The 20,399-nt window shown below is 37.7% G+C and overlaps 3 protein-coding genes across 3 annotated transcripts; 1 reads left to right on the plus strand and 2 right to left on the minus strand.

The window, feature by feature from the left end:
* Positions 1–130: 130 nt before the first annotated feature.
* LOC139935162 (uncharacterized) lies at positions 131–2,134 on the minus strand. Its single transcript, XM_071929632.1, has 2 exons — positions 1,945–2,134; positions 131–689 (listed from the first exon to the last, which is right to left on the minus strand). The coding sequence occupies exons 1-2, from the start codon at positions 2,009–2,011 to the stop codon at positions 355–357; spliced, it is 402 nt and encodes a 133-aa protein (XP_071785733.1). The 5' UTR covers positions 2,012–2,134; the 3' UTR covers positions 131–354.
* A 59-nt stretch (positions 2,135–2,193) lies between these two features.
* Positions 2,194–10,169, plus strand: LOC139934517 (PSME3-interacting protein-like). Its single transcript, XM_071928773.1, has 5 exons — positions 2,194–2,426; positions 3,498–3,596; positions 4,251–4,381; positions 5,027–5,178; positions 7,158–10,169. The coding sequence occupies exons 1-5, from the start codon at positions 2,312–2,314 to the stop codon at positions 7,471–7,473; spliced, it is 813 nt and encodes a 270-aa protein (XP_071784874.1). The 5' UTR covers positions 2,194–2,311; the 3' UTR covers positions 7,474–10,169.
* A 4,195-nt stretch (positions 10,170–14,364) lies between these two features.
* On the minus strand, positions 14,365–20,295 carry LOC139934518 (ras-related protein Rab-22A-like). Its single transcript, XM_071928774.1, has 6 exons — positions 20,057–20,295; positions 19,235–19,314; positions 18,389–18,470; positions 18,087–18,158; positions 17,404–17,620; positions 14,365–16,799 (listed from the first exon to the last, which is right to left on the minus strand). Exons 1-6 carry the CDS (start codon positions 20,090–20,092, stop codon positions 16,693–16,695), a joined length of 594 nt encoding a protein of 197 aa, XP_071784875.1. The 5' UTR covers positions 20,093–20,295; the 3' UTR covers positions 14,365–16,692.
* Between the last annotated feature and the right edge of the window lie 104 nt (positions 20,296–20,399).

Below are 20,399 nucleotides of genomic sequence, written 5' to 3' on the forward strand. Positions count from 1 at the left end.
AAAATTTTGACTCCCATAAATGGCCGACCATGTTAGTTCGCACAGTAGAAGGAAAACCACGCAATTTCGAGGCAAACTTGTGTGGATCATTGTATTCTACTTTTAAAACATCTTTCCAACCATTTGCATTTTATAAAAAACAATTACAAACGCTTTTGTTTTGACCAACTCGTCCGATCCAAGGCAACGTGTTCCTTTAATGTGCAAACCATTTAAAGTTTCCAAATTCATGTTCCATCAGCAATGAGTAGTTGTGATAATCATAGTTCTCCATCCTCACGCCTATAAAATGAGTTGTAAAAAGTCTTTGGTTAAAAATTGAGCTGCTCAAAGTTAAGTTGAAATATCTGTTTGCTACATCCGGGTATCCTTTCCATTCACATCAACAGCAACGACCCAATCAGTCTCGTCGAGAGGTTCCCTCCTCATTTCAACTTCTTCAGCTTTGTCCCGAGGCCCTGACTCGGGTTGGGCTGGATATCTCTGTGTCGGATAACCGTGGCCAGGCGATATGGGGGTCTGAACCTTATTGTCCGGTTTAGAGCGTGCCTTTAGTTTGCTGCGGAACCATGGGATACGGTCGCGGTTCCAGCAGAGGAAGATGGAACCAATGATGCATGTGAGGATTACTAGTCCAGGGATGATCATGGACATCACAACGATTGCGAGACCGGCTGAATATGTGAGTGCTGTAGGGAAAGAAACAAGGGATAATGTTTGTTTTTAAAGCCATTGGACACTTTCGGTAAACAGTATTGTCCAAAGGCCCACACTTCGTGTACCACAACTTATATATAAAATCATAAACAGGTGAAATATTAGGTTCAATCGGTCATCGGAGTCAGGAGAAAATAACAGGAAAACCCACCCTTGTTTTCGCGCATTTCGCCGTGTCATGACATGTGTTTAAAATAAATCCGTAATTCTCGCTATCGAGAATTAATATTGTTTTAATGTTTTCTCAAACAGTATAAGCATTTCATGGAATAATGTTTCAAGATAAGTCTTTCACCATTACCTTCTGTAAACCCTGTAAGTTATTTGTGAATCTGTGAACTTTTAGGTTTTTTTTTCTGTGCCGAAAGTGTATAATGGCTTTAAGGGAAGGTATATTATGTTTGGTTAGCCCACCTTGTTGGCCTATTATGGCTCTCTTTCATCAGTCTTATCACAGTTGCCAGATAAGACCTGTTAAAGGAGAGCCATAACAGCCCAACAAGGTGGGTCAATGTTTGGTAGTCAATCTGAAAGTTAATGGCGAGACAAAAAAAATTGTTAAAAACCTTCCCTGATCATTCAGCAACTTTGATTAGTAGACAGGGCACATTTTGAGAAACATTTCAATAATATGATAAGATATCAATTTTTATATGCTCCGAATCCAAATTTTGAATTGATTCTCAAATATGTGACTACTTTTGAAAAGAAATAATTTCCAACGGTTATTTTTATTGTATATAATTTACATTTTTATAATAGGATTTCCAATTTTAATGGTTCCAAAGACCAAAAGTTATTTAAATAAGCTGTGTCAGTGGCACTTCTTGGAAATAAATAAAATAATAATCAATAAAAGTTGTTAAAATGCAAATAATATTGTATAATTTCAATATACCATAATATGTTTCTTATATACATTTTTTCAAACCAAATGAATTAATCAGTTCCTTTTCCTGTGTCATGAAACAGGTGAAAAAGAAGGTTTGGCAATAATAAATTCTGTCCCCCCGGATTTCTAGGCCACCAGACCAGCGCAAAAAGTAATAAATCTATATTACAATAAGTACATCCCTCCAGAGGAGTATAGTCATACCATGGACTCAATGATGGAGGAAGGAATGGTCTTGCACACAGAAGTCTGCTCTTTTTACAAAAAAAAAAACATTGCTCCTTATTTAAAATTAATTTAAACAAAATAAAAATAGAAATATTCATATTGCTTACCACTTACTCCTCCAAAATATGCACACAACAAAACAACAACCACTAAAAACGTGTGAGCATTTGCCATGGTGGTCTTTAACCAAATATCCAGCCTCTTCTTGACAAAAGTAAACAATGTGCCTTTATTCTGCAGGGTAAAAAAATCAGTTTTGACAGTTCAGTTTTGATGCCTCACTCACACACACGCACAACATCAACATCCCCGTTTTTGTTATTGTAAACAGCGCCCTCTATCGGTATAGGTTGATACAAACTTTCACACATCCTCCATCAGTTACTCCGCACATCACACTCGATCTTCAAAAACATCAAAATACAACAAAGTGCTGCAGATTTTACTGCTAGACAAACTTGCAAATTCCCAAAAATGGCGAAGGAGGGTGGTTCATTCAAGTCATTTGTTTCAGAGGCAGAAATTGACGAGAAGCGGAAAAAAAGACAGGAAGAATGGGAAAAAGTTCGCACCGAAGATCAGCCGCAAGGTAAGTTGGTGGGAAACTCAAGCGTTATACGTGTAATTCCGACATCAGACAGAGGGGTTTGTTGAATGTTTTTTTTTTGTGTAGGCCTAGTTAAATTAAAATCAATTTTAAAAATATTTTGAATCATGGGGGGGGCGGGGTTGGTGTTAATGCACCGGATGCACCTCTGTAATTTAACTGACATTCAATCACAGTCACACACATGACATGTAGGCCTACATCAAACATTTTTCTCCATAACTCATAATTAAATTAACAATAACATACATAACGCCTAAAATTAAAGACACTGAGTACATGTTTGGTAATTGTCAAAGACCAGTCTTCTCACTTGGTATATCTCAACATATGCATGCCATAAGATAAACCTGTGAAAATTTGAGCTCAATTGGTTGTCAAGGTTGGGAGATAATAATGGAAGAAAAAACACCCTCGTCACACGAAGTTGTTTGATTTCAGATGCTTGATTTCGGGACCTCAAGATCTTATTCTGAAATCTGAGGTCTCAAAATAAAATTTGTGGAAAATTACTTCTTTCTCAAAAACTATGTTACTCCAAAAGGAGCTGTTTCTCACAATGTTTTATACTATCAACAGCTCTCCATTGCTTTGTTACCAAGTAAGTTTTTATGCTAAAATTTTTTTTGAGTAATTACAAATAGTGTCCAGTGCCTTTAAAGGATTTGTGTACTTTTTGTAACACAAAACTCAAAGTGACAATGTCCACAGATTTACATTAAACTTACAGTTTACACCATTTCATTTGAAGATAATGGTAGTAGAAAGCGTACCTTAAAATACTACGTGCTGAGGTGCTCTAGTTTTTGAGAAATGAGTAAAACAATGTCACAAGGTTTATGCGGTTATCGCGGTTATCGTTTTACTCATTTCTCAAAAACTACAGCACCTAATCAAGTAATATTTTCAGGGAAGCTTCAAACTGTGTAAGTTTAGTGTAAATCTGTGGACTTTGTAGGGTTTTTTTGTCCTTCAAAAAGTACATAGACCCTTTCAAGTTTGTGTTAAAAGTGTGTTTTTACTTAGTATGCAAGGTAATATTTTCTTCTGCAGAATGTCCAGAAGAGGATACCGACATGAGATGCCTCTACGACAAACTTCAAGAACAGAATGACAAGAAACAAGAAGATTTTGAAGAGCAATTCAAATTCAGTAAGTTGAAGTAATTGCAGAGAAAAGTTTATCTGACACATAACTGATGGCATATTTACAAGTTGAATAGTGTCTGACTGGCACAAAGCTATTGACAAAGAAGGGAGACTGCCGACATTTGGGCTAGGTTTAACTCGGTTGAGATCGCGGAATGTTAATCTGGAGGTCGCAGAATTTAGCTCTAGTTAATTTCTCTATTATACTAAATTATTCATAATGTATATGGACATTTCCCTTACTTGATGATAATCAAATCTATGGAAGAGCCAAATTGCATAAATTATGTAACTTTGAATGGGTTTTTTTCCATTTTTTTTTTTTTTTCATTGTTAAGTAGATTTTGTAATAATAATATCGGTAGCTGTTAAATTTTTGGTGGACCATCCTATATTTACATTGCCAAATACCTTTTATTTACCAGTTTTTAAGGAAAGAATTAAAACTGTTGATAAGGTTTGACCAATGTTTGTTTTTTGTTCTCAGGTAACACTTCCATCTTCCATCGTTTTGTATGTACTTATTCTTCACTTATTGTTATTTATTATATTCAACTAATGATAATGTTAACCTCCCCAGGGTTATGGGATTCGTTCCAGTTTCGGACTTAAATAAAATATAAATTACTGTACCCTTCCCATTCCCCACCAAACATAGAGAACATGGTGAGAGGTATTGACGAAGAAGAGAGTAAATTTCTTGACGAGGTCGCCGATCGCCAGATGGAGCTAGAGACGAGACGGTGGAAGGAAGAGAACGAGATGGTTGCAGAGATCAAACAGTACACAATATCCTTTTAAAAATCGTTCAATCAATTACCAAGACGCGATGTTCTGTTTTCATCGTGATATCAAATCCCTTTATGTTATGGTAGGGGTTCTTTTATAATCACAGTGACCCCCCCCCCCAAGTGTTGATTTACAAGCAGTGAGACTGGGGTCTGGCAAGCCCGCATTAATTTGATCGTGTTGGGTCTTGTACTGCAGTGTGCCTTAAAACTTTGGTTGTAAAAAAAAATTCTCTGATTTGGGGTACTGCGTCTTGTCTGTTGAGGGTCTTTATCCAAAAGAAATTATGGTACCTCAAAACTGTTTTTTTTCTCTTCTAAAAACCCTTGTCACAACTGCAGAGCTTCAGTGCTTTTCACCAAGTAAGTTTCCATAGTCTTTAATCTTTGGAGTACAGTAGACTCTCTTTATAACAACGTCGCTGGTACTTCCAAAGAACCTCTTTACAACAGGAAAGAGAAACAAAGAAACGTAAAGCAGAAATGAGATTCGAGACTTCAGAATGTACTCTTTATAAGCAGAACCTCTTTAATACAGTGGTCTTTATAAACGAGAGCCGACTGTACATGTACTTACCAAAGTATGACCCTACCTTTAAACTCAATAATTAAAAATGTTATTTCTTCCTTAATGAGATGATATCACGATAGGGTGATACCAATTGATGACACAAAGAAACGAGTGAGCGTCAAACCACAGTCTGCAGCAGAGGTTTCAGCAACGGCTAAGACGGGGACGTCATCTACGAGTAGGAGGTCTCAAGCAACACTCCTAGCTGGAGCCGTTAAAAGAAAGAGGTGAGTAGAGATTCAGGCCTGATGCTTCACAGAGGCAATAGAGACGGTTGCCTCCAATGCCCCCATGTCATTGCCTTGGTGCCCTTGAAAAGCTCCAGTAGAAATTTAGGGAGCCCTTTACCGATGAGAAAATGCCTTGGTGCCCTTGCCCTTTTAAAAAACGAAGCATACACTACAGGTCTGGAGATTCAATAGTCAGGTAGTCCGGAGCACCAAAGTCTGGCTTTCCAAACTCTGGCTTTCCAAACTCTGGGTTCCAAACTCTGGGTTCCAAACTCTGGGTTCCAAACTCTGGGTTCCAAACTCTGGGTTCCAAACTCTGGGTTCCAAACTCTGGGTTCCAAACTCTGGGTTCCAAACTCTGGGTTCCAAACTCTGGGTTCCAAACTCGGGTTCCAAACTCGGGTTCCAAGTCCCAAGTCTGGATTAACCCTTTACAGCTTCAAACCCTCCAGAATTTATCCCCATGGTTTGGTTTTCTCTGGATGGATTTGATAATAGAGTATTTTGGAGCAGTCATGTTGGTTGTATCTTTCCTCGCCTTCTACCTCTAGGACCCTGGTTCGAATCCCACCGGGGGCGCTATGTGGATTGGGTTTCAGTCCCTACCTGATTGTACATTTGTTTTACCTGCATAAAACATATTTGCTTGTTCTTGCATGTTTTGTTTGGTTTTATCTTGTACGCAATTGATGTACTTGCTTTAGTATTTAATGTTGCCATCCATTTTTGTATGTGTGGCCAAATAATATTTATCTTGCTAATCTTTTACATTTTGTTATCATTTGTATACTTTTAATAATCCCATTTTTAGAATTTTACTGTTTTCTTTGCGACAGATACATGTACATTAACGGTAGACCTTGTAACTTTGTTTACAAAATATCGTCCTTGTACATTCTATGGCCTTTCTGTGTGTCATAATTTCCAAAGAGTTATAAAAAATAACAGTTGTAGAAGTTGTGAGATGTGTCTTTTTCTTCATATCAGAAGTTGATAACAATCAGACAGTGCCATCTCCATGAAATAAAAGTTTTTGTGTTTTCCTTCTGAGTTTGTACAAATTTTGCCTGCAGAAAGCGGCTCTGTGGCGCTTTTGTAAACATGTGACATCAGAGGTCACATGGTCTATTCAAGTATTTGTGTATATACTGTTGCCAGGCAGAGTTGACAATGTCCTTGACATAAGCTATGTTTCTTTGAGGCACTAAATGGGGCTCTAGATGGCTCAACTATTTCCTTTGATTGATGTAATAATTGTTATTTTTATCTCGCATTTTTACTTGCCAAGAAAATTAAATAATTTTAAAGATGGTTTTGTGTTTGATAGTGTATCCCCTCCCACTTTTGTTTTTTAAATAATTTGTGTAGACATAACTTGATACTTCATTTGATTAATTTGGGTTCTTTTTTGATTAATATTTTTGTAGGTTGTTTGTAATGTGCTTTTTATTTTGTAACATATTTTGCAAGTCGGCCTTGAGTTTCTTTCTTGTTAGGTAGTGTATCCCCTTGACCCCTTCCACTTTTGTTTTTGAAATATTCTGTGTAGACATAACTTGATACTTCATATTATTGGTTTGTTTTCTTTTTATGTTTAATATTTTTGTTAGTTGTTTAAAAACTGCTTTTCATATTGTAACAATATTTGCCTTGGATTTCTTTCGTTCTCGCTAGATAGTGTATCCCCTTCCACCTTTGTTTTTCAACTAATTTGTGTAGGCATAACTTGATACTTCATATTATTGAATTTTTTTTTTTTTTATGTTTGATATCTTTATATCTTTGTTGGTTTTTTGTATTTCAACTTAATCATCATGAATATTATCAAACTGCTCGCACAGGAAAAAAACGCATTTTGGGTAAACAAGAAGAGTCCACAACACCATTTTTTCTAAAAACCTGTACCATACTAGCCCTTTTAAATATAACAAAATAACTTTTTATCTGATTTTTTTCAACTTTTTTATCTGATTCAGGAACACTTCAGAAGGGACAAATGGAGAGGAGAAGAAAGTCAAAAGTGCCCCGTCAACTTCCACAAATCCAAAACCGTTGTCACATAGTCCAACAGAGTTGCTGCAAGACTCATCAAGTGAATCAGTTACTACCAACGATGTAGACAGACCAGCTCGTAGTGTTAACAACAAGGCCCATGTAGTGAGCATCCTACCCGGACTCGGCTTCTATACTAATAGTAGTGACTCAGATACATCAAGCAGCGACTCTGAAGTGGACTTGCTTAACTCTGTCATCCACAGGGCGATTAAAAAGAAAAGTTGTCACTCCACTTAGTGAATCAGAAACGGGAGACTAGAATAATAAATGAGGACCTCGGTTCCAAAGGAATGAGGAGTTCCTGACTTTTATCTGAATTCAGATGTTTTAAAGTCTGCCTGGAAGTTCCTGACTTTTATCTGAATCCAATACATCTAGCAGGCTTACTACCAGCGACTCTGAAGTGAACTTGCTTAACTCTGTCATCCACAGGGCAATCAAAAAGAAAAGTTGTCACTCCTCTTAGTGAATCAGAAACGGGAGACTAGAACAATGAATGCGGACTTCAGTTCCAAAAAGATGAGAAGTTCCTGACTTTTATCTGAATTCAGATGTTGTAAAATCTGCTTGGAAGTTCCTGACTTTTATCTGAATCCAATACATCTAGCAGGCTTACTACCAGCGACTCTGAAGTGGACTTGCTTAACTCTGTCATCCACAGGGCGATTAAAAAGAAAAGTTGTCACTCCTCTTAGTGAATCAGAAATAGGAGACTAGAACTATAAGTGCGGGCTTCGGCTCCACAAGAATGAGGAGTTGCTGACTTATATCTGAATTCAGATGTTGTAAAATCTGCCTGGAAGTTCCTGACTTTTATCTGAATCCAATACATCTAGCAGGCTTACTAGCAGCGACTCTGAAGTGGACTTGCTTAACTCTGTCATCCTCACGGCGTTTTTATGCTAACAATTATTTTGAGTAATTACCAAAGGTGTCCACTGCCTTTAAGTAATAATTGCTTTTAAAACAGTCATATTACTCCCATGCAAGGCTAAAGACAAAGGTGATCGAGCCCTCCCAAGAAGTCTTTCAAAATCATCACAATGATTTTGAGGGATTGGGGTTGACATTCAGTGTAGATTCAACAAAACATAAATCAGGTTCTGAAGGATTGGGGCAGTTGTTTGGATAATGCAATGTGCGATTTTAGGCATTTACACGGTTTTGCAGTAACACCGTGTGTGTGTCTATTTGCCAGGTAGATTTTGTTCTGCTTAAAGGCAGTGGACACTATTGGTAATTACTCAAAATAATTATTAGCATAAAACCTTTCTTGGTGACAAGTAATGGGGAGAGGTTGGTGGTATAAAACATTGTGAGAAACAGCTCCCTCTGAAGTGCCATAGTTTTGGAGAAAGAAGTAATTTTTGATTTCAAGACCTCAAGTTTAGAACTTGAGGTCTCGAAATCAACCATCTAAACGCACAGAACTTTTGTGTGACAAGGGTGTTTTTTCTTTCATTATTATCTCGCAAGTTCGATGACCGATTGAGCTCAAATTTTCACAGGTTTGTTATTTTATGCATATGTTGAGATACACCAACTGTGAAGGCTAGTCTTTGACAATTACCAATAGTGTCCACTGCCTTTAAACAGTCTATTACTGTGGAGTAGATTTTCAGAATTCAGGAGACTACTGTCTTGCATTTTAACTTCTTCCTTTAACGGATCGTTTTCAAATTCACTACTGTGGAGCGAGTTCTTAAATGGTCTGAAAGTTTCAACTAGGTTGCTCTAGACATCGATAGGAGACTGGATAATGCAACTTCTAATTATACATCTTAGGAGCAAGGTTCCCAGGGGTCAAAATTGCCACTAGCCCGCTAGCCCGGGACTACCATATTTACAGCCGGGCTACTGATATTTCCAGTTTGATAGCCCGACGGGCTAGTGGAAAAATAATGCAAAAATCATCATCACAAACAATAAAGAACTATGTTATTGGTGTATTGTAAAGTTTGAGCCGTGACGCGAGACATAATGTGTCTTTCGGGCTACCAAAATCTAATCAGGGCTACTAAAAATTATTGTTCACTAGCCCTGCTGACTACCATGGAAATACACTTAATTTCGACCCCTGGTTCCAATAAACCAATCACACAAGAATTAAGGCAGTAGACTGAGTTTACATAACTTACAATATTTTATTACACAGTCTTTAATATCTCCATAATATATTAATACATGCTCTCCTTGTCTTGGGTGTGAGAAAATAGTCATACAAAAATTGTTTCACCTGGGACTGATTTGCCTAAAAACACTGCACCTCGAGACAACAAAATGGCCACTGCATATCAAATGGATTACTGCTTTAAACAATCGAATTGGCATAAAGTAAATGTACTCCTTTATTTTCTGACATCAAAATACTGCTTTATTTGTTGTATGTTAATTTTGATTTGGGCAGTCTCAAAATATCAGTGATGATAAATAAATCATTAAATTACCACAAGAAGTGTCATAACAAATTATTCGTTTATCGCTGTAGACCCTTCTGAAGTTCTCGTATGATGTCACTATTTGTGATGGGCTCTGCAAAAATGAGTCACAAGGGGAGCAATTGACTTATTGGGTTTTATACATGGCTGAAAAGAGCAAACAACAAGCTTTATTCTGACATATCTTACACACTTGTAATGATGTTTGGTTCAAAAGTTATGACCTTTTGTAAAATAGATTATGTCACAATCTGAAAATAACCCATACTGGGGAAACAGCCTGTTTAATAAAAACATCAACTATTGAGGTCTAGCGATTGAACAAAAAAGTACATTTTTTATTCACCTTTATCGATCAAAAACAAAGTGTTTTTTTTCTTCAGAAAATGTGAAGATATAGACCCTAAAGAAGCACAAAACCACATAAAAAGCTGGAATTTCTTCAAGCGCATGTTACACGCATGTTCTTTTCTAGAACTGCACGAACATACACTGTGAAACAAAATGCTGGCTGGTACTGCATTTACATGTATGTACTCTACACATGTCACAGAAATGTGACATCAGTGAGAAAGTCTTTATATGCAATCATGAATTTATCTTAACAAAACTTAACAATTCTGAAGATTTGTTATGGTCTCCTCTTGGTGTAGAGGAATACACCCCCCCCCCCCCCTGATGCTGCAAAATAAGAGCATTTGTGTATCTCCATACAAGTTCATACTTTTCACTTCAACTGCTAACCATAAAAAAGTTTGTGGGAAACAGCACCATAAAATTAGACCCAAAGAATTTAACAAAATATATATAGAATGACTTTGGTGTTTTAAATGAATTAAGATACAAATTAAAGTAAAACCTGTGACAGCGTAAAATATTATCATGTTAATTTGGTGGTTGGAATTATAAATTTCAGGTTTGTATTGTATATGAACTCAAATCAATAAACATAATATTCATGATAAAAGACAGTTCCAAAATGCACTCAACTCAAAATTAGTTGTAACAAGTCTTTGGTTTGCAACACAGCATGTACATTTTTTTTCCTCCAGATACACTAAATACAATTTCACATTTCAACATTGGCAGTTTATCATGAAATCTCTCCTATTGTCTCCTTACATGATGTGGAATGCACCTTCGCACAATGCACATTTGCCATTTTGGGGTCCACCCTTTGGGTGTACCCTCAAAACTTGTTTAATATTTTATTTTTAATTCTTGTTTTGTTGTGGTTAATTATTATACAAGATGTAAAACTTCTCATACGACCACCATAGTGTCTTGTCTGCCAGGAAAGGCGCAAGCCTTGAAACAACCCTTAGCACCCACAGAATTACATTGGTGCCATGTGCTTTTGCCATAGTGCCCTCTGTAATGTTTAAAGGCAGTGGACACTATTGGTAAATACTCAAAATATTAGCATAAAACCTTATTTGTCAACGAGTAATGTGGAGAGGTTGATAGTATCAAACAGTGTGAGAAACGGCTCCCTCTAAAGTGATGCAGTTTTCGAGATAGAAGTAATTTTTCACAAATTTGATTTCAAGACCTCAGATTTAGAATTTGAGGTCTCGAAATCAAGCATCTGAAAGCACACAACTTCGTGTGACAAGGGTGTTTTTTCTTTCATTATTATCTCGTAAATTCGACGACCAATTGAGCTCAAATTTGCTCAGGTTTTTTTTATGCATATGTTGAGATACACCAAGTGAGAAGACTGGTCTTTGACAATTACCAATAGTGTCCAGTGTCTTTAATACAAATTTTTATTTTCCCCATCCATAAAAGAGCCCTTCCAAAGAGAAAAATTGGAGTGCCCCTTCATCAAGAGCCAAGTTCTGGACCTGGGGTGGATTTCATAAAGGTAGTCCTAACTTAGGACTAGTCCTAGGCAATGCTAAGAGATAGGACCAGTCCTAAGTAGTCCTAACGTAGGACTAGTTCTAGGCAATGCTAAGAGATAGGACCAGTCCTAAGTAGTCCTAACTTAGGACTAGTCCTAGGCAATGCTAAGAGATAAAACCTAAGTTAGGACTACTTAGGACTGGTCCTATCTCTTAGCATTGCCTAGGACTAGTCCTAAGTTAGGACTACCTTTGTGAAATCCACCCCTGAAGGCCCAGGGAATGCACAAAGCCCCTCTCTTTTTGCAAACAAGGTGACATAGTCTATACAGTAGTTACAATATCATTAATATTCCCAACATTTTAAATAAACATTTTAAAGACCTACTAAACTTTCTGAAAGCAGGAAAAATAGCAAATTATTCCCAAATAAAACTTTTCTTCTTGACGTGAAAACCTTTAATAATGGAAGTGGAATGATTGAATCTTTAAGTATAATATTCATTCTTTCAATATAATCACATTTTACACAACTTTCATAAATGTTATATTTCACATACGCTTTTTGTAAAATATCTTAAGATATAATATGTACAGATAAATTACACATGCATTCATAATTTATATTAAGGTTCATTTTAAACATAGACTAGATTCAGTCATTTGTCATTTTAAAAAACAATTATAGCTTTGCACCGTCAGTTTCAAGTGTCAGAATCAACATTGGCAGACATTGAATGATAATTCATTTAAAACAAAAAATAGAATTAAACAAAAATCCAGGTAAAACAAACAAATTATGCAGGTGCCGGGGACCAAATTCGTGAAAATTTTTGCTCTTTTATACACAGTCCCAGCAAATCTTAATCACAGGCAAAGCCCTTGAATTTTTTTCTGAAGACGAGCAGAGTGCACGTTTGAAACATCAAGAACAAAACCACGGCTCTTCTCAGAGCCACCACTAGCCTCGATTCAAGGCTGTTGGCGTAGTGCGCCCCGGCCCGGTGCGCGGCACGATTCTGCAACAAAAACTGCACGCAGTGTATACACGAACAACGTATACATTGTTTGTGCAGTGCATTGTACAGCGAGAACAGTATAGCGTAGTCATGAGTACGGTCGTGTCTTCAACCTCGTGCGTGTGGCTCAAACAACTTAGAAAGTACTCATGTACCCTAGTGTACCGTACAGATGGTACATGTACATGTACAGTATGTGTATATACGCTGTACACGTATTATATGCACGCTTTGTGTTATGTATGGGGGGTGCGCTGGCGGAATGCAGTGATGAGGACTGGGATTTTGCAGGTCGAGGCTGGCTGGAGCGCCTTGAGATCAAGGCTAAGCCACCACTCACTTCCCTACTATAAAACATGTATAACATACATCTTGAAAATAATTGAAATGGACAGCCATTTACAAAAAACCAATGGCAAGAGATACAAGGTTTTTTCATGGACAGAAATATTCGTTTTTGGGGGTAACTGTGAGAACGTTAAGCCAAGGGTGCTTGATTGTTGGTTGGGTGCTTGATTGTTGGTGAAGTGCCGATTGGACACAAAAGTACTACAATAACTTGTAGAACTATAATGTACTATTGGTCTGTGATACCATCAAGGACACAAGCTTACCCAGGTTTGTTAACCGTCCTACTGGTGACTTTTTCCAGAAAGTTTGAAACCAGTTTCCTGCAGGGATTGTGTATAGTTGCATAATTCTGCACAGAACTGGATTTTGTGTTGAGTGTAGCCCACGTGATATAATACAGGCAAGCATATAGTTTACTCATGGTTTATCCATCATACCATAGAGGTACAAAAACCATACAAAACCACAGCAGGTAGTCATTGAATGGTCAATTAGTAGGAGGGTCATTATACAAATATATATATCGGTCAATAAAAACAACCTCGTCAATAACATTCAACTTCTTCAGTTTGGTGATCAACCCATCATAAAAAGAAAGCACACAAGTTTCATCTTTCAAATGAATTTCAACTTTTTACATCTGCCTGGTGAAACTAAAAGATGTAGTATTTTGCTCAAATCAAGATAAATACTGCTCTCTGATCTACTGCACAAGCGTTGTTGATGATACTCGCAACAATGTAAACTTAAAGGAATGTTAGCAGGTAACCTATTTTTGCTAAGCAATATTCTCCTTTGCTTAGCAAGTTTTTCTGTTGACAGACTTTATGAAAGTTAGCCCTGGGCCCTATCCAAACCTGATCCTTTATGTTTATAGTGAACATTTTAGGCAATGCACATTGGCCAATTTTTTGTAATACAATGTTGACTCCCTAAATGACAGACAGCCCGCATGTAATTTAGGGTGTCACCGTGTGTCTACGTCTCCGCATGGAGTTTTGAAAATTTTACGATACGCAAGCATATCAGGTATTTCATTTCTGATAGCCATGAAAAGCTGATATATAGGAAAACTGCCAACTTAGTGCTAGACTTACTCTATGATTGGTAGAGCCGGCACATTATTCAGGAGGCCGCAGGGTCAATTTTCCTTTGTTTGCACAAAATTACATGTTAATTTATCCAGTCAGTTCCCCTTGTGGTATATTACTTGAACAAAACTATCATAGGAGCTGAAATTATAATTTGGTTCCATTGAAGAAGAAAAAAAACGGTTTTGAGAAAATCACTATAAATCTTCACGCAATTTTTCTTTTCATCTTGTGCATTATGCTAAACAGATGTCGCTGCTTTTCCACAGAGCTGTCAACCGTGATCAGAAAGAAATATCATAATATATCATAACATAGCAAAATATGTCAAATGTAAGATACATTCCACCACATTCTTAAACTTTTTGAGAGAAGGGAAAACTAGAACTTGAACATTTGTAAAATTTATTTCCATTACAAAACCTTATAATGTTAGTCCCTTGCCTGAAAAAAAGTTATTGATGCAAATAAAAAGTTTGGAAGTTGGCAGGAACAGACTATAGCCCAAGGTTTACTTTGGTACAAACTATTCAATTAATTTGTGGTGATATTGGTAATCCGCAATTGGCTCCCGGCAGTCGCAGACTGGAGGGCTACAAGCACATGTCTAAAGACCATGGGCTAAGAGCCAAAAATAATTATATTTATAAAAGAGTTTAATTTCGTTGTTCACTTCTGGGCGTAACCCACGTTAAATTGAAGGTAAAAATACAAAATCTTGAGTGGCAGTTGATCTCTTCGACAGTAGTTCTTTTAGTTTTCGAAATGGGTAAAAAAAATTGTGAAAAGACAATTTGAACTTTATAAGTGGACTTCCAGCCATTTCCATCACACCCTGACCAGATTTGCCAGATTTCCACCACTTCCGAAAATCAAAACACATGGACATAATGTCAATGATGTTTATTTGCAGTTAGGATAGTGGTTTGATTACCACAACTCAGGCCTGATACTTCACAAGGCAACAAAGGCGATTACCTCCATGCCCCCCTGGTTATTGCCTTGGTGCCCTTGAACTAATTCATTAAAGAACCAAACATACAGGCGTGGCAACTACGAAGGTTAGAGTTTGAGATGCCTTACCAGACTTTAAGTACATGTTATTGTTGTCAAAATGTTTTAAAAAGTTTGGTCAATAATACCATGGAGGAATAAAGCGAAGGAGTATGAACGGCCCGCCAAACCGCAGAGTAACAAAAGAAAACCCTTACAATAGCCCCTGTCTGACCAGTGGAAAAAGATAGGAGACCTCCTGCAGGACGTTACATAAGTGAGCGCGATTAAATCTCTTTGTACAGAGGCGTGGTACCACCACTCTGCACTGTTGCCTTCATGTAAAGTTGAATCATTAGAGACAAAAATTGTGAATATACACTTCTTCATTACCGTTTGTGGTGTTTTCATGGAAATATCATAGCATATTTTTACATTTTTTGCAACTTTCCGGTCACTAGCGGTGGATCAAAATTTGGGTATAAGCACACGAGGGTGGTTGGTATTCAATTGTGTTCATCGTTTAGGTGTCCGATAGCGTCCAAAAATGTTATCGCGTCTCACAAAAAGTAGTTTTTCCTTTATTATATCCATACGACAAACGACCCCATAGTTTGGTGAAGAACCAAGTGCGCACGCGCAAACTCACACACGCCAGGTCGCCCATTGTTTGGTATGTGGGTGATTACGAGGTGTCGTTAAACGACCGCGATACCGCGGGTTTGACTTTTGAAGTCCCTCCATTTGAACTCCTCTTCATTACTCCACGATAATACTGTTCTTAATTTTGATTTGAGAGCATGCAAAGTATATGTACAAGAACAATCGCCATTATGTCTGTCTACAATGCAGTAAAAAACTTATACTTTTCTTCTTGTTAGCGCCCTGAGCATACCTTGGGTGGGTTATGTTTTTGGGCATTATAAATGTCCTCATTATTATTATTATTATTATTATTATTTTCAAAAAAAATTCTGTAGAAACAGACAATTTCTCCTAAAATGTCATTTTTATGGATACTTAGAGGTCTGTTCTAATTGCATAATTTTCAATCACTTTTTATCTTTGATCCATCGTTTATTGTAGGCAGTTCAAGCTTTGAAGGGACCGTTGATTCTTTCAATGACCTATGGGATGAACTACCTAAGGGCCAAACTTCATAGAGCTACCTAAGCACAAAAAGTAGCTAATACCCCCCATCACACCGAACTCGCTCTCACTACATTCTGAAAAATGTAGTCTCGGTTCAAGACAATAGTAATATGTGCCGCGAGCGGGGATCACGATAGTTGAGTTAAATGTAAATAACAACGTCTACACCAAGACCACATTCTTCAAAACACAGTGAGAAAAAGTTGAGTGCGATGGGGGTATCAGCACAATAAATTCATGCTTACCAGGTTACCAGCCAAAAAAACACGTCACATGCACCAACTTTGACTGGTTTACTGCCTATTCTTGCATAGCACAAACTTGGTCAGCCAAATTGTCTCTATGAAGTTGGACCCAGGATGAAATAGTTAACAACATCAAAAGTCTCTCACATGGGAGGTGTGATTGTCAAGCTTTATATTACCTGATGACCGCCGGATCCCTCAAACTTTAACATTCAGTTCCGACCTCATGTTAAAAAGGTGCATTTGAGTGGCAGTAAAGTTCGGTACGCACACATTTTGAGAATATAGATGCTGACAAAACAGATGCGGTGTATTCGGTGTTAATATAAACAGCAGCTCCTCTTCTTTGGCTGTGTCCTTTGTCTCCTAAGCTGAACTGTGTCCGTAGAGTTGTACGGCAAGACAGACTCTGCAGGTAACCGCTCACCTAGAAGACGACAAATAAACCCAAATGTTACATAGTTTTCAATACTTGTTTTGTATTTTTATCTAGTGCCATTTGTCAAGTGCCATTTGCCGTTAATATATGACAGCTGTTTTGATAAAAGTTTAATAATTGATTTTTAAATGTAGCACTTTGTTACAGCCCAACGACTGTATCAAAGTGCTTCTGACATTATTACCCCTGAGCACTGGGCCATTAATTTGATTCCTTAAACCATCTCAGCTCCCTGGGGAATATACAACCGGCTCCAAGCGAATCATTCACTTAAACCATCTCTGCCCTCACAAGTACTCATTTTACCCCCGGGTGGAGAGAACTAATTACAGTTAAGCGTCTTGTTCAGGAACACAAGAGACACAACTGGGATTCGAACCCCACATCCCGCTGACTTAACCACCAGATCTTAAGTCCGATGCTCTTATAGCACTCGGCCACGACACCCTACAGTTGGTATAGCACCGGCACTTTATTCCAGAAGTTGCAGGTTTAAGTCCCGCTCTGGAGGTAAATTATTCTTGGTTCAACCACAAACAATTCAAAATTTACCCAGTCAGTGTCACTTGTGGTTTATAACTTGATAACTTACTTATTTTGAGGAACAAATCTTTAATATTTTCAGCTGTTTTGGCACTTGTTTCTGTGAACACAGCGCCGATATCTTGTGCATAGTCCATGGCTGTTCTTGTCTCCACTTCTCTAAGGTCAGCCATGTCAAACTTGTTCCCTGCGATGGCTATAACTATGTTCTCTGGGCCGTGCTGCTGGAGTTCTCGTATCCAATCCCTGACCTTTACAAAAGAGATCTGAAGAACAAAAGCACAACATGTTTTTTTAAACTTTTTTTTCTGCTCACTCATCCTGGGCGAACTTTCACATATTATGTCTGACCATTGAATTTCACCCACCGTGGTTTTAAAAGAAACTGTGCCAGCCTAAAGTATGATATCATGTGGTCAATGCATCTACACAGCAACCCTCCTACTGTCTGACCGTTATACCACACGTTAACTGTGGTTTTGAATGATATTTCTTATGCACGTCTGCATTATGATACCATGTGGTGAGTGCATCTACACAGTACAAAGTCAGCCCTCCTACTGTCTGACCCTTTAATACCACACTCTGTTGTTTTGAATAACATTATTCCACCATGGTGTGCTTTGGGAAGTGTGTTTTACACTAACCTAGTAGGCCTATAGAACTGAATGGGATTGACCCAGTATCTTACAAGAATGAGTACATACGCAGAGCACACTAATAGATAATCACCTGACTTGTGATGTCATACACGATAACGGCAGCTGCTGCTCCTCGATAATACATCGGGGCGAGACCACGGTACTGAAATATAAACATGTACCAATGATAAGCAATTTGAGACATCTGCAAATAAAGCACTATATACTGTACACCAAAACTATTATTTATTTTAAATACTTTCTGACCAGGCTGACTACCTGTGATTGTGACAGAGTATTGGATATGAGTTGGCTCCTTAATTGCAACAAAAATATAACAACTTGACTTTAATAGAGAAAGGTTTGAAAATCAATAAAGCTAAATATTTTTACCTTTTCTTGACCCGCAGTATCCCAGATTTGGAATTTGAATGATTTTTCTCCCACGGATATTGTTTTGGACATGAATGATGCACTGCAAAAAGAAAATATTAACTATTAACATAATCAGACAAACTAAATAGTCAATTTCATTGTACAAACAACTTTGTTCTGGAAATTTTCCTCATTAAGTAGTAACAACAAGCCATTATTACAACAGGGAGAAAAAGAAAAAAGTGGTGATTACCACGGGCATGCTCAGTTTTCTAGCAGTTAAGACATCTCTCTAGAATACAGGGGGTCATGGGTTTGAATCTCGCCCAGGGAGCCTATAGTTTGTTTTACAACAGGGCTAAAAAAAAAGCACTGCCTAAAAAATTGGTTTAAGCAGTGCCGATTATTATAGAGGGGCTACAGGGGGGTGAACCATATTTTTGTTTAGGTTAGTCCAGACTTGCCAACAGTGAAAAATATAGTTTCCTTTTGCTTTCCTCTTTTAAAACAAGCCGATGTTTAGCGCTCTTGCTATGCCATTTGCAAATTTTTATAAGATAATCTGACGCAAGTGTAAAAACAAATTGTCTGCGTGTAAATGGAAAAGTGTAACATTTTACGCTGTTAATTTAGATTCTCAAAACTCCAGAATGGGGTGGGGGGCACAGAAACCAATCACAACCCCCCCCCCCCCCCCCACCACCATATCCTAGTTACACCATGCCATAAGGGTAAAACAGTTTCATAGCGTGGATTTTGGATTTCAAAATAACGGACTACTACCTAGAGGGTCTAGTTGTGATATTGTTGATAACGTAACCCTCCTGGTTACATTATCGCAACCACCTAGGGTCTTACTCTTACCCTATTGTTGGAGGAATAGAGTCTTGGTATGAATCACAAACAAAGCGCTGCACAATGCTGGACTTTCCTACTCCAGAGTCCTGAGGAAAAAACAAAATTATCTTTCAATTAAGAATGTAACTTCAAACAATGGCTTAGGGTAACCTTGATTGCCCAGCATCAACTAGTTGGTATAATGTAACCCTCCTCCCGACGGCGAAGGAGGGTTACGTTATCGCAACTAAGCATCAACTTGAAAGGGAACTTATTCGATGTTCAGCCTAAAAAATCAACAAGTGGTCGGAACAGCTGTCTCACCATGGTTGAATGAATCATACACGCAAAAACGCTTTGACCAATGTCATGACTTAGCTTAAACATGATTCTGGTCAAGGTCACCATAACATGAGCTTCAGATGAAGCGTGCCTAGTGCGTTTATTCCAAGTAGATCTGTGTGAAAAGTGCGTGTATTCGAGTTACTGAGCTGATTGAGGTTACTACAGTACAAGACAAAACAATGACCGAAGCTCAATCATACAGATACAGATAGAAGCTAGAACTTTAAAAAAGAATGATAATTTGAATTGTCAGGCCTTCTCAAAATCAGTCTAAATAAAACTCTAGAATAAAAATAAAATAATGTATTTCCTTCTCTCTACTCTGGTGGCTCTGACTGTCTGACTTGTGACAAAACTCAATCACCCTCAATTATGAACCAAATAAATCAACATTTCTCATAGTTTTCCCTAAATATTTCCGCATGAAATTAAAAAAAACAGTAAAAGAGGTGTAGCAAAATGTAAAATCTGGGAAGAAGGGGCGGGGCCAAGAAGGAAACTTACCCCCAGCAAGCAGAGTTTGACTTCTCGCATAGCCATATTGACTTTTTATTTCAGCAGCAGTTGCCTCCTCATGACCTCATCATAGATTACAACTCACCACCAAACAGGCAATACAAACAACTTTAGTGAGTCAAATTACTACAGACAAATTAAACTTGTTGAGCATGAACAGATAAATATTTAACTTTCTTGGCAGTTCTAGCAAGTTTCAGTGATAAGGCAGACCCGTTTATCATCAGTGTTTCCGTTCATTGATTGTACACGGTGTAATTGGTGGTCTGGTACCTAGAGACAGCAACAGCTTATAAATTGTTGTCAAAGATTGAAACCATGGTCTCCGACT

The sequence above is a fragment of the Asterias amurensis genome, chromosome 3, assembly GCF_032118995.1.
Source record: "Asterias amurensis chromosome 3, ASM3211899v1".
NCBI classification, from domain to species: domain Eukaryota; kingdom Metazoa; phylum Echinodermata; class Asteroidea; order Forcipulatida; family Asteriidae; genus Asterias; species Asterias amurensis.

Bases quoted from the DNA above. Each gene is read 5' to 3' on its own strand.
- LOC139935162 (XM_071929632.1), bottom strand. From the start codon at position 2,011: ATGGCAAATGCTCACACGTTTTTAGTGGTTGTTGTTTTGTTGTGTGCA. The intron at 690-1,944 runs GTAAGCAATATG...CTTTCCCTACAG, and splicing joins ATATTTTGGAGGAGTAAGTG to CACTCACATATTCAGCCGGT.
- LOC139934517 (XM_071928773.1), top strand. From the start codon at position 2,312: ATGGCGAAGGAGGGTGGTTCATTCAAGTCATTTGTTTCAGAGGCAGAA. The intron at 2,427-3,497 runs GTAAGTTGGTGG...TTTCTTCTGCAG, and splicing joins CACCGAAGATCAGCCGCAAG to AATGTCCAGAAGAGGATACC. The intron at 5,179-7,157 runs GTGAGTAGAGAT...TATCTGATTCAG, and splicing joins GGAGCCGTTAAAAGAAAGAG to GAACACTTCAGAAGGGACAA.
- LOC139934518 (XM_071928774.1), bottom strand. From the start codon at position 20,092: ATGGCTATGCGAGAAGTCAAACTCTGCTTGCTGGGG. The intron at 18,159-18,388 runs GTAAAAATATTT...TTTATATTTCAG, and splicing joins ATACTGCGGGTCAAGAAAAG to TACCGTGGTCTCGCCCCGAT. The intron at 17,621-18,086 runs GTGATTATCTAT...TTTGTTCTTCAG, and splicing joins TGTATGACATCACAAGTCAG to ATCTCTTTTGTAAAGGTCAG.